Below are 11,468 nucleotides of genomic sequence, written 5' to 3'. Positions count from 1 at the left end.
TAGTGAGCTCACCGGGACAAAGAAAAATACTTGGGTACTTGAATAAATGAATGTAAACCATTCTGAGCACCCATGGAAGTATGGTATAGAAAACTGAATGAATAATACCTCTGCTTTTACACCTTTACAGAACTGAGCCCTGACAGAATGACTCTCCGGCTCAGAACCTGAAGTCAGCCTTTTGGTGTCTTGCCATAAAGTGCTGTTATGTGTCCTGCTATTAAAAGTTAAGACATAAATTGCTAAATATTTGAAGACTTTTTTGAATAATAATTTTTGAAGTGTTCGAGGTTTCCTGTTTTTAGTCACCATTCACACTGGCTGACAGTTTGAACACCTTGTACTAAGGATCAATGATTATAACCTCTTACTTTCCCTATGGGGAGAAATATATATGATAATCTTTAAGTTGTTATTTTAAAATTTATGATTCTGAAATCTTGTGCTTTATATTCTGTTTTTCTCAGAGCTGACTCTCTACTGGTATGTGATTGCATATTAAACTAAGCACCTTTCTACACCATTATAGCCAGCACACATTTATCTTGACTACTGAAATAGAAATTTTGCAGATTTGTTTATGGATGGAAATCACACACAGGAGTGTTGTAGAAAGATGTGAACAACTTTATTTGTTTCAAAAATCCCACAATTCCTTCATATCGCCAACCTCTGACAGGATTTAGAATGCTCACAGCGGTTCTACTTTAAGTAACAGTCAGTTGTAGGCACAAAGGCTTTCATTTAATAGAAAAAAATACTTCAGCCTAGTAATTTTTCTTTACTGCTATCAGAAGCTATACTAAATTGAAACAATTACCTGACTTCTTGTCCTAGATACAAGTTTGAAGGCAGCTTTATCCTTTCATGAACTAAGGCTAAGACTGTTTTTTTTTTGGTTTTAGTATAAATTTTCTAGCTGAGGCCTAGCTTACTAGAAAGGCACTTTGCACCTTACTGCTGTTGTACTGACTCCACAGTGGTCCTAGCAGAACACTATAGATCTCATCTGACATGTAAGCTAGGATTTAAGCTCTCTCTCTTGAGCACGGCAGTAACTGGTGGGCTAGTCATACTCCCATGGCATGGACAATTCTACGTTGTGCAGCAGCTATAGGCATTATTGTATATTTTCTATATAATTTTTGTCCATGGTTAGACCTTGGCAGTTTTCCATATTATGAAATTAAACACAATCATCATCTTTTGACATAAAATATGTAAAAATCAGAGCAGTGCAGGCTTGCATTAACACAGTAATAAGTTTAGGGTTCTTTTTTCAAAGCTGCGGTAGAGGTTTTTATCGCGGGCTGGTGAGGTAAATATGCTCCGATGCTCACAGGAATTCTGTGAGCGTCACAGCATTTACCTTGCCGGCCCACAGTAGAAACCTCTACTGCAGCTTTGTAAAAGCCAGAGACTAATAAATCCAAACATATTAATAGTACCTATACCAAACAGTCAACCAAACTGAATTATTCTAAGCGTAATTGTAGCAAGTTTAGTGGCTACCTAAAATGGTCATGTTTCTAGAACAATCTATGCATGTGCAATTAAAAATCTATGTGCAAATCTGCATCAGTTACAGAAGTAAAAGTTTTTAAACTATTTTATTAGTAACCTACTTTGCAATTTTAACTTATATTTCTTGGAACCTGTACTCATGTTTTCAACAAAGGTAACTTCCAACATCTAGCTAAGGTAAACTAAAGTTTAAAAAAGCATTGCTGGTGAAACTTCTTAAAAGCCAAGCTCTGTAAATGCCAGGTAAGTATCAGCTTGTCTCATCTCTTCACTTGAATGGATGCTGCTTCCTCTTCTAGCATAAAAATAAGCTTCCTTTAAGAACACATTTGTACTAGGGCATCTGGAAAGAGAGATCTGAGCAGCTTAAGGCCATAGCGACTTGCAAGTATAAATAGTAGATAGTGGTCAACAGAACTACTCTGTACATGCAAAAAGCCTTGTCCTAAAAACTAGAGTGGTGGGATAAGAGGTCCTTAAACCTAGGGCATGCAATTGTGGTTTTATAAATTGAGATGAAAAGAATGTTTATGTACTAACTTGTTCTAGAGCCAAATTGTTCTAGCTTGGCGCAGATCAGCTGTTGAATTGAAAAATGGCAAATGCTGAAAGCAGCAGATCAAAAATTGTAAACAGATGGGGATTTCTTTTAATCCACAGGAATAATTTAGGAATATTTTCCTACCTAACAATATGCACTGTGGTGCATAAATAAATCCATTACAAAATATAAAGAAAATAAGCATTGCATCACTCAAAGAATTATAAGCCCATGTTTAATAGTTTAGCTAAAATTATCTTACACAAATTATATTGTATGTGATGTGGCTTAAAACTTTGAGATTTTTTTTTTTTTGGGGGGGGGAGGTTTCATATACTAGTAGAAATAACTTCTGTCCTATTCCTACCATAAATGTTATATTCTATGTACCCAAAATAAAATAAGAAATCCCCTAGATTTGACCATTTTAATGGACATTATTTTGCACAACTGAAATGCAGTTTACCAGCCAAGTTATTAATTAGGCTGAAAATAAAGCTCAGAGCATGTGACTTCTATACTGATCTTAGAAAATAACTAACCAGCTTTCTTGATACAACTTCAGGAGAGAATATAAATTCAGCAAAGATAATCACTGTATTCTTCAAGGGGCATAATTTGTCTATTTTAAGGGGGTTTGGTTTAGTGAAGTAGGATATGAAAATTATGCACACAGTTAAGATTTTAGTACTCTAATCCAAAGAAAAGTTACTTTCCCCACATATACAAATTTTAACATTACTTCATGTCCATGAAAGGCACTTCTAAGGCTATATTACACCATTATGTACAATAAAGACTTTACAGTTAACAGTGCATATCATTGTATAGACATTTCCTATGGACTAAATGCAAGCTCGTCATGATATTGAAGGGATTTTTGTATAGCCCTTACAAAAATATATATTATTGAAGTATCAGAAAAAAAAAGTTAGCATAATATAGTAATTTGTCACTAAAAATGAAAAACTGTTCTTAAATTATATACCTTGAGAAAAGGAATGAAAGAGAATCCAATAATGGATTCTGTAGCAATTCTCAGTTCTCTCTGCTGTTATCTTCCCTCAGTGGTTAATGTGCTCTGATACTGCAATAACATAACAGCAGCTGGAGAACACACATTGCAAAAAAAATCTGAATTTGGTGGTTTGGTTTCTTCAGCTAAGCATGAGTGGAATCTTAAACTAAAAGAATACCAGAAAACTGACTGACTGGATATGACAAATGATACAGTAACTAGTTCACATTCCCCATGGGGAAAAAAAAGTTGTGCGACTGAAACTCAGTTTATCTGTGCAAATCTCTAATGAAAGTTATCAGTATATGAAAATATAGCTTCAGATGCAGACCCCATCAGTGTTAATTTAAAATAAAAACATATTGGCCTACACATAAGCAAACTGGTCTCTAAAAATATTTTGCATTATTGCAAATGTCCTCATTTGCAAGTGTTTCGGTGGATAACCATATTTTGGCACCACTCAAAAATTTGCTCAAAGGTGTTCCCAGAATACTCCGTCGACAAAGATTCCCAATTGGAGAAAATGGAAATGATGAAGAGAGGAATTCGGGGCTCACAAAAGTGTCATTCAACCCCTCAGCTCTAAAGTACATCCTGTTTTGTTCCAGCTCTGGATAACTAACTTGAATAGAAGTGCTACTCCTGTATTGTCGAAGACTCCTGTTTAACAGTTCTACCTCGTCTGCTAGTAAAGAGATTCTGTGAAAGACAGTGATGGAGCCACCAGAACTAATCTGTGCCTCTGGAATCCAGCGGAGATAATACAGTTTCCACAATTTTATCTGCGTGCTGTAGAGGCGGGGGAGAATTATACCATGGAGATTCACAGGCTTGGAAAACCAGTCTCTGAAGTATAGTTCCATACTATTTAGTTGGTTCTCGCTTTGCTGAATAAAGTCTGGTTTCAGTTTAAGTATCAGCGAGTTTCTCCTTGGAAAAAATTCCTGCTCGTTGATGATCCCATTTTTTAAAGAGGGAGGTAATCCTCGTAATGTCGAGCTGTAGTTCTGCAGAAAGAATAAAAGGTGGAACATGTTAGCCTGTCTTAATACCAATTTAACAAGTTGCCCAAGAAAGGAAGAAGATCACAGTAAAACATTTTGGCATGGGGAGAACAGCATTAGGCATAAATAGAAGGCAGAGACGTGAAAGAGTAATGGGAATTGTTACAGAAAGGTTTTTAGTTGTGTTTGCCAGTCCTTTCATTTGAATTCTTTATAATGGGGGCAACACACTTGGCTTGCCACATGAATTGTCCTGAAAAGCTACAATATTTGAACTACCTCTCATAATCCTAATATTCTTCCTTTAGACAATGCTGTAAAAATAACAGGACACACAATCTGCCTGCACCGGGCTAATGTAATTAGCACAGTCTTTATTCAGAAGGCTGGATTTAATGATCTAAGATAGGATTTCTTGGAAGACTATATTGGGCCAAGAAAGGATGCATGAGCACACAGTAGCTAGAGATATAAGTTTCCCTCTAAACTCAATGCGGCAGATATTTAGCTGCCACACATGCTGAAAACATGGCTGTGTAGTGCCATCATCATTCAGGGCCTGGCAGGAGCCCAACAGGTATAGTTTGTGGCAGAACTGCAAGACTTTTCAAACCTCAGGGATTAGCACTTCCTAGTTTGTGATTGTAATGTCAATGACAGATGTCCCCCGGTAGGTCTGAGCAGGATCCATTTGGGCTTCCTAATGCAAGTAACAAAATCTATGGAAAACTAAGAACAAAAAACAATGAGGGAAAGAGAAGGAAAGAGTTGGAGAAATGGAAAATAAGACAAAGATGGAGAAAGACAAAGCTCAGGTCACTAGTGGCAGAAGGTAAAAGAAGCCTAACCATTGTTCCACTACCCGTGCTGAGACATACCTATCTTAAGAACATTCTGAACTAGTGTAGTAGTAGTAGTCTGAAATGTCATTTTTTTCTCCAAGGAATTTTTCCATCTGTAGTAGTGCCAAAGTATACAACATCTGGGGAGAGACAGGGAGGGTGGAAAAGTATGTCTCTTATGGACCTTACCTGGATAGAAAGTAAGTAGTCAGATGCTCCTCCCTACCTCCTTAGTGTGGTACACATTTATGAGTTAGAAAAGAGCAGTGAGTGGTGGGTAGAATAGAATGATAATTGCAAAAAGAGTACATGATGCAAAAAAGTTGAGCCCAGGTAGTTGAGAAGGCATTAAAAAAAAAAAAAAAAAAGAGAGAAAGAGAGAGGGTAGCAGAAGAAGAAAAGAATGCTGAGAGAGGAGAATAGCTGACAAAGTAGGGAAGCGAGGTTGAGTGATGTATTGTAGAGCAGTGTTCTTCAACTGCCGGTCTGTGGACCGGTGCCGGTCCACAGGGCCAGTACATCCATCAGACCCAAGACAGTGTTCTTCAGCCGCTGGTTCACGGTGCGATCAACTTGGCGTCTTTGGACTGGCTCCCTGAGTGCTGCAGTGCACAAAGCTGTGGGAAAAGACTCCTATGCACGTCCTGCGCCTGAACCGGAAGCCTTCTCTCTGACGTCGCAACGTCAGAGGGAAGGCTTCCAGATGAGGTGCAGGATGTGCGCAAGGAGCTGTTGCCCACAGCTTTGTGCACTGCAGCTCTCAGGAAGAGGGAGCCAGCCCGAAGACGCCACGTTGATCGCACCATGGGCCGTCCCGAAGATAACACCGAGAGAGACAACAACGGTAGGGCGAATGCTTTTATTTTGTGATTGATTTGTCTGTTCAGGAAGAAATGCATTTATTTCTTTTCCTCTGGGGTTGTACTGCTTGCAGAGTCTTGCATCTTGGGGCTTGTTTGTAAATATTAGTACTTCTAGTTTTTGGTCCTGCATTTGCATGGGGTTATCCATTTTCTGGTAGGAATGAATGTTGAAAAGCATACAGTGTGCTTTGTGTATTTTAATTTTGTGGTTAACCATTATGTGTTGTTAATATGATTATATTGTGTGTGTGTGTATATATGAAAAATGAATGGAAAAAATGGTGTTACAATTAGTACTATTATGGGGGCGGGGTCTGGGGCTGAGATTGGGTGGAGATGGGTACGTCTTAGCCCAGTGTTTTTCAACTGCCGGTCTACAGACCGGTGCCGGACCACAAAATAATTATTTTATTTCCGCCGGTCCATAGGTGTCAAAAGGTTGAAGAACACTGTTGTAAAACATCTAGCACAGGCTGTCTCTAAGGTACCACTCAGATTAAAACATAAATGTGTGCAGCAGCTTCAAGGAAAATGAACGTACCGGTAAAAGTTGTTAGCAATATTTTCAGTGTATTTTATAATTACCTTTGCTCGTTTAAAGTATTTCACAGACCCATTCTGTGCACATGGTATACTTTTTCCAATATATAAAGGATTATTAAAAAGGGCACGATCCTTGGTTGTAAATTGTAGTGACCAGTCCCACACAGAAGGGAATCTGAGACCTTTTTCATCACCCAGCTGGATATTTTTGCCTATAGCAAACTCCTGAAAAATTGAAGGAAAAATAACTGTCAAATGAACTGTTAAATTATTCATTTTAATCTTTGTTTATACAGCCTACAATCTTTTCTTTCAAAATAAATCTTATCAACCATACTACACTTTGTTTCAACCCCTCCCCCCCCAAAAAAAAACCCTATAAAAAGTTATGCAGAAAAAATGAACTGTCAATGAACTTCAATAAAATTTTATATATATCATCCTGAAAAAAAATTGCAATAAGCCTACATTGATGCCAGTCACCTCACCTAAACATCATCACTTCACTACCTGGATCTTCAGGTTTTCTTCAGTGCGAACTGATTGGGTCCTGCCAATTCCTGACTGGCGATCAGTGTACATAGGCTAGCATTTCAAGGGGCTACTTTAAAATTGCTAAAGTATCAGTATAAAGCACAGTTAACAGGCAGAGGCGGCTTCAGTTTAAACTTTTATTTAACTTAGCCATTTCAAAAGACACAGCTATCAATACAATCTGAAAGCAAGCTATTTGTGAATATCTAGTTTAAATAATTTACTAGCGAGAGTAACCTTTACAGAGAACCTTGCAGGAGTTTTCTGTAAAGGTTTTCTGAACTGTGTTCAGTTATCAATCAAACCACAGTGAACAATTAAAGACAAAAGTTCAAAAGGACCCAACTGACACATTATTTGCAATGTGAATCAGCAAGGAACTAGCAGCACATAAATAGGGCACTGTCGATTCCCTCCTCTCCCTCAGTCCGGGGCCTTCCCTCTGCCACATCACTGATAACATCATCAGTGATGCGGCAGAGGGAAGGCCCTGGCAGGGAAGGCAGCAAAGTAGCCCGTTCAGAGTGCTGCCACTGCTGCTGTTTTGGATTCTTTTGAAATGGAGGTATGTCAGACTTACGGTATAAAACCTGGTGAAAGTGTGAAGAGATGACCAAGTCACTGCTCGACAAATCTCATCCGGTGGAATTGTTCTAGAGGTTCATTCAACCCAAGAAGAGGCAACTCCTCTAGTTGAATACATTTGAACAGGGAAAGGCGGCTTCTTTCTGCAGACAATATAGGAGGACGAAATAGCTGACCTGATCCATCTTGAAAAGGTAGCCTTGGATGCTGGCCTCCCCTTCTTCGCTGGATTTGTCAAGATGAAGCGATGGTCCGAGAGAAAAAAATCATTGTCCTCCTTTCTAGAACCTAAAGGCTGGAAAGCCGACAGCTAAACTTCCTGGTTGATATGGAATGCCAAAACCATCTTTGGCAAGAAAGAAGGGATGGCCCACAAGGAGATCCCCCATATCCATGGTATGGAGGTAAGGAAAGGGCTGGAAAGCTAGAAGCCAAACTTCCTGGTTGATATGGAATGCTGAAACTACTTTTGGCAAGAAAGAAGGGATGATCTAAAGGAGACTCTCGCATCTGTGATACGGAGGTAAGGATCCCTGTAGGACAAGGCCTGCAATTCCAAAACACATCTGGCAGAAGTAATTGCTACCAGAAAGACCATCTTGATAGTCGGGTCCATGAGTGTAGCCTCCTGAAATGGCTTGAATGGAGACCACAAGAGCTCCTCCAGCACAGTATTAAGGTTCCAGGAAGGACAGGGCTGGCGAACTCGAGGCCTAAGCCGCAGGGCACCCTTAAAGAATCTGATAATATCCATGTGCAAAGAGAGAGAAGACCGAGCAGATCAAAGTTGCTCCTGGAGGCTGCAGAGAGCAGGAGGTGCTGAAAACTGATAGGTATCTCCTGGTGGGAGTGGATAGAAAACCTTTGGTTCAGCATACCATCCCTATTGCTCTGGAACTAGTTCTTAAGAATAATCCTTGGAGGGTAACCTACCAATTAAAACATTACAAAATAATAATAAAAATTAAACATTACTATAGCCTACCATACACCTAGCAATCTTAGGGGATCTTAGTGTACATATTCCAACTCCCTTAGCAACATAACAAAGAAATCACCAACATTAAGAAGCAGTCAGCTTGATGGGGGACATTCAGTCTTTTACACTGTCACATGTTGATCATCTCCCAGTTGGCGAAAGGTTTTGTGTGTGTGCTCAGTGCAAAGAGTTTCTAGCAATGGGCTACAGTAGCAGACTTGGAGGAGCTGAGGAAAACAAAAGTACATAGAGACCTACAGTGACATTGTAGAGAAGTCCCACTTTCAGTCTGGTAACCTCTGTGCTACCTCAGAGGAGGTAGATTTTCTTGAGAGCATCACCCTGGTGAAATATGAGGCAATCCTGTAGCTAGGACCTTCCCATTAGGGGATGCAATATCCTTTCGCACCAAGGATGTGTCTCCAGGGGCTTATGTCCAGGAGGGAAGGGTTAGGATGGCCATTATAGTGGGAGATTCAATCATTAGGTATGTAGATAAATGGGTGACTGGTGGATGTGAGAATCTCTTGGTCACTTCCCTGCCTGGTGCGGTGGCAGAATTCACATGTCATCCAGATAAGATTTTAGACAGTGCTGTGTAGGAGCACTATCTAAAATCCCTATGACATAGGGAAATGTGGTAGGTTCTAGAAGCTAAATTTAGGCTTTTAGGTAGGAAGTTAAAATCTAGAACCTCCAGGGTAGCATTTTCAGAAGTGCTCCCTGTTCCATGCAAAGGACCCAAGAGATTGGCAGAGCTTCAGAGTCTCAATGTGTGGATGAGGCAATGGTGCAGGGAGGTGGGTTTTAGATTTGTTAGGAACTGGGCAACATACTGGGGAAGAGAGAACCTATTCAGCGAAGTTGAGCTCTACCTTAACTAGGGTAGACCCAGGCTGCTGGTGTCAACATTTAAAAAGGAGATAGAGCAGTTTTTAAACCAGAAACTGGTGGATGGCTGAGTGTTGCTCAAAACAGCAAAGTTTGGGACAAGGTATTTTTAAAAGATATCATCATAAAAGGGAAGACATAAAATCCTGATAGCGAAATTGCAATACAGGCCACAGCAGACCAGGTTTCCTTAAATGTAGAGCAGGCTGATTTTAAATATTGCAAATTATTCATGCCAACAGCTTAGCAAATTGTAAATAGATATGACAAACATTGTTTGCAAATACCAGAAGCCTAAGAAACAAGATGGGAGAGTTAGACTATATTGTACTAAATGAAAAGATAGATATAATAGGTACCTCTTAGACATGGTGGAAGGAAGATAACCAATGGGACACTGTCATACCTGGGAACAAACTATATTGCAGTGATAGGGTGGATCAAATTGGTAGAGACGTAGCACTGTATGTTAAGAAGGGCTTTGAATTAAATGCTCTTCCATAGCACTGTCTAAAATCTTTTTATTTATTTATTTATACATTTTAACATTTATAACACAAGAATCCTCTTGTTACAGAAATTCAGAGGAATAGATAAACAAGAAATCATAAAATGTACATATTGCATATTATAAAAAAGACGAATATAATTTTTTAAATTATGCAATATTCCCCAGCAATTAGTTATATACTCTTCCTTAGACCACTAAATGGCTCCAAAAGGACAAGATAATAGTAAAGATAAGGAGATCTCATAACCATGTAATCAACTTATTAGGTATAAGGCATAACATGATTTATCACGGCATAATCTTATATAGAAGCTCTTATTTAATTAGTTTAATCGTTTTTGAGAATCCAGAAAACTACGAAGCTGTTCCGGTATAAAATATACATATTTGTTCCCTGCATATTTTATCACACATTTACAGGGATAACTTAACAAGAAAGTTGCTCCCATTTTTGTTATTTCTTCCCTCATGCTTAATTTCCTCCTCTCTTGAGTAGATTTAGTGACATCAGGGAAGATCCAAATTTTTTTTCCCAGAAACAAATTTTGGGAGAAACGAAAATACGTTTTCATTATCATATTTAGGTCTTGTTCAAACACTAATGATACAATCATGGTTCCTCTATATTGAACATAAGTACATAAGTAGTCGCCTCCGCCGGGGCAGACCAGAGGTCCATCCAGCCCAGCGGTCCGCTCACGTGGCGGCCCATCAGGCATATTGCCTGGTCAGCGGTCCCTGACTAATTTTATTGCCTACCTCTACACTTATCTCTAAACCTTCCACTGCTCTTATCTGTACCCCTCAATCCCTTTGTCTTCCAGGAACCTATCCAGGTCATCCTTGAAACCCTGTACTGTGCTATTTCTTATCACGGCCTCCGGAAGGGTGTTCCATGTGTCCACCACCCTCTGTGTGAAAAAGTACTTCCTTGCGTTTGTTTTAAACCTGTCCCCCTTCAATTTCATCGAGTGACCCCTTGTTCTTGTGGTTTCTTTCAAATTGAAAAATCTGTCTTTGTCAACCTTTTCGATGCCCCTCAGGATCTTGAAGGTCTCTATCATATCTCCTCTGAGTCTCCACTTTTCCAGGGAGAACAGCCCCAGCTTCTTCAGTCTGTCAGTGTATGTAAGGTTTTCCATACCCTTAATCAGTTTAGTTGCTCTTCTCTGGACTCCCTCAAGCATTGCCATGTCCTTTTTGAGGTACGGTGACCAGTACTGTACACAGTATTCCAGATGCGGGCGCACCATAGCCCGGTACAGTGGCAGGATGACCTCCCTCGTTCTGGTCGAGATACCCTTCTTAATGATACCTAACATTTGGTTTGCTTTCCTCGAGGCTGTGGCGCACTGTGCCGATGCCTTCAATGTCGTGTCTACCATCACTCCCAAGTCTCTTTCCAGATTACTGACCCCTAGCATTGATCCCCCCATTTTGTAAGTGAACATCGGGTTCCTTCTCCCTATATGCATGACCTTGCATTTCCCTACATTGAAGCTCATTTGCCACTTTTTCGCCCATTCTTCCAATGTCGTAAGATCCCTTTGGAGATTCTCGCAGTCAACCGTGGTTTCAACCTTGCTGAATAGTTTGGTGTCATCTGCGAATTTGATGACCTCGCATTTTG

The 11,468-nt window shown here is 39.7% G+C and overlaps 1 protein-coding gene across 2 annotated transcripts in view; it reads right to left on the bottom strand.

Annotated features, from left to right (window-relative positions):
- Positions 1-604: 604 nt before the first annotated feature.
- Positions 605-11,468, bottom strand: part of MTMR10 (myotubularin related protein 10) — a 136,850-nt gene continuing 125,986 nt past the window's right edge. For both annotated transcript variants that reach the window (XM_033919527.1, XM_033919528.1), the window contains exons 15-16: positions 6,381-6,563; positions 605-4,093 (exon numbers count right to left, since the gene is read on the bottom strand). In XM_033919527.1, the coding sequence (XP_033775418.1) occupies positions 3,473-4,093; positions 6,381-6,563 (804 nt within the window). In that variant the 3' untranslated portion in view covers positions 605-3,472. The remainder of the gene's footprint in view (positions 4,094-6,380; positions 6,564-11,468) is intronic.

The sequence above is a fragment of the Geotrypetes seraphini genome, chromosome 14, assembly GCF_902459505.1.
Source record: "Geotrypetes seraphini chromosome 14, aGeoSer1.1, whole genome shotgun sequence".
NCBI classification, from domain to species: domain Eukaryota; kingdom Metazoa; phylum Chordata; class Amphibia; order Gymnophiona; family Dermophiidae; genus Geotrypetes; species Geotrypetes seraphini.
The sequence above is the reverse complement of the archived record's forward strand: the minus strand, read 5'-3'. Positions and strand labels throughout refer to the sequence as shown.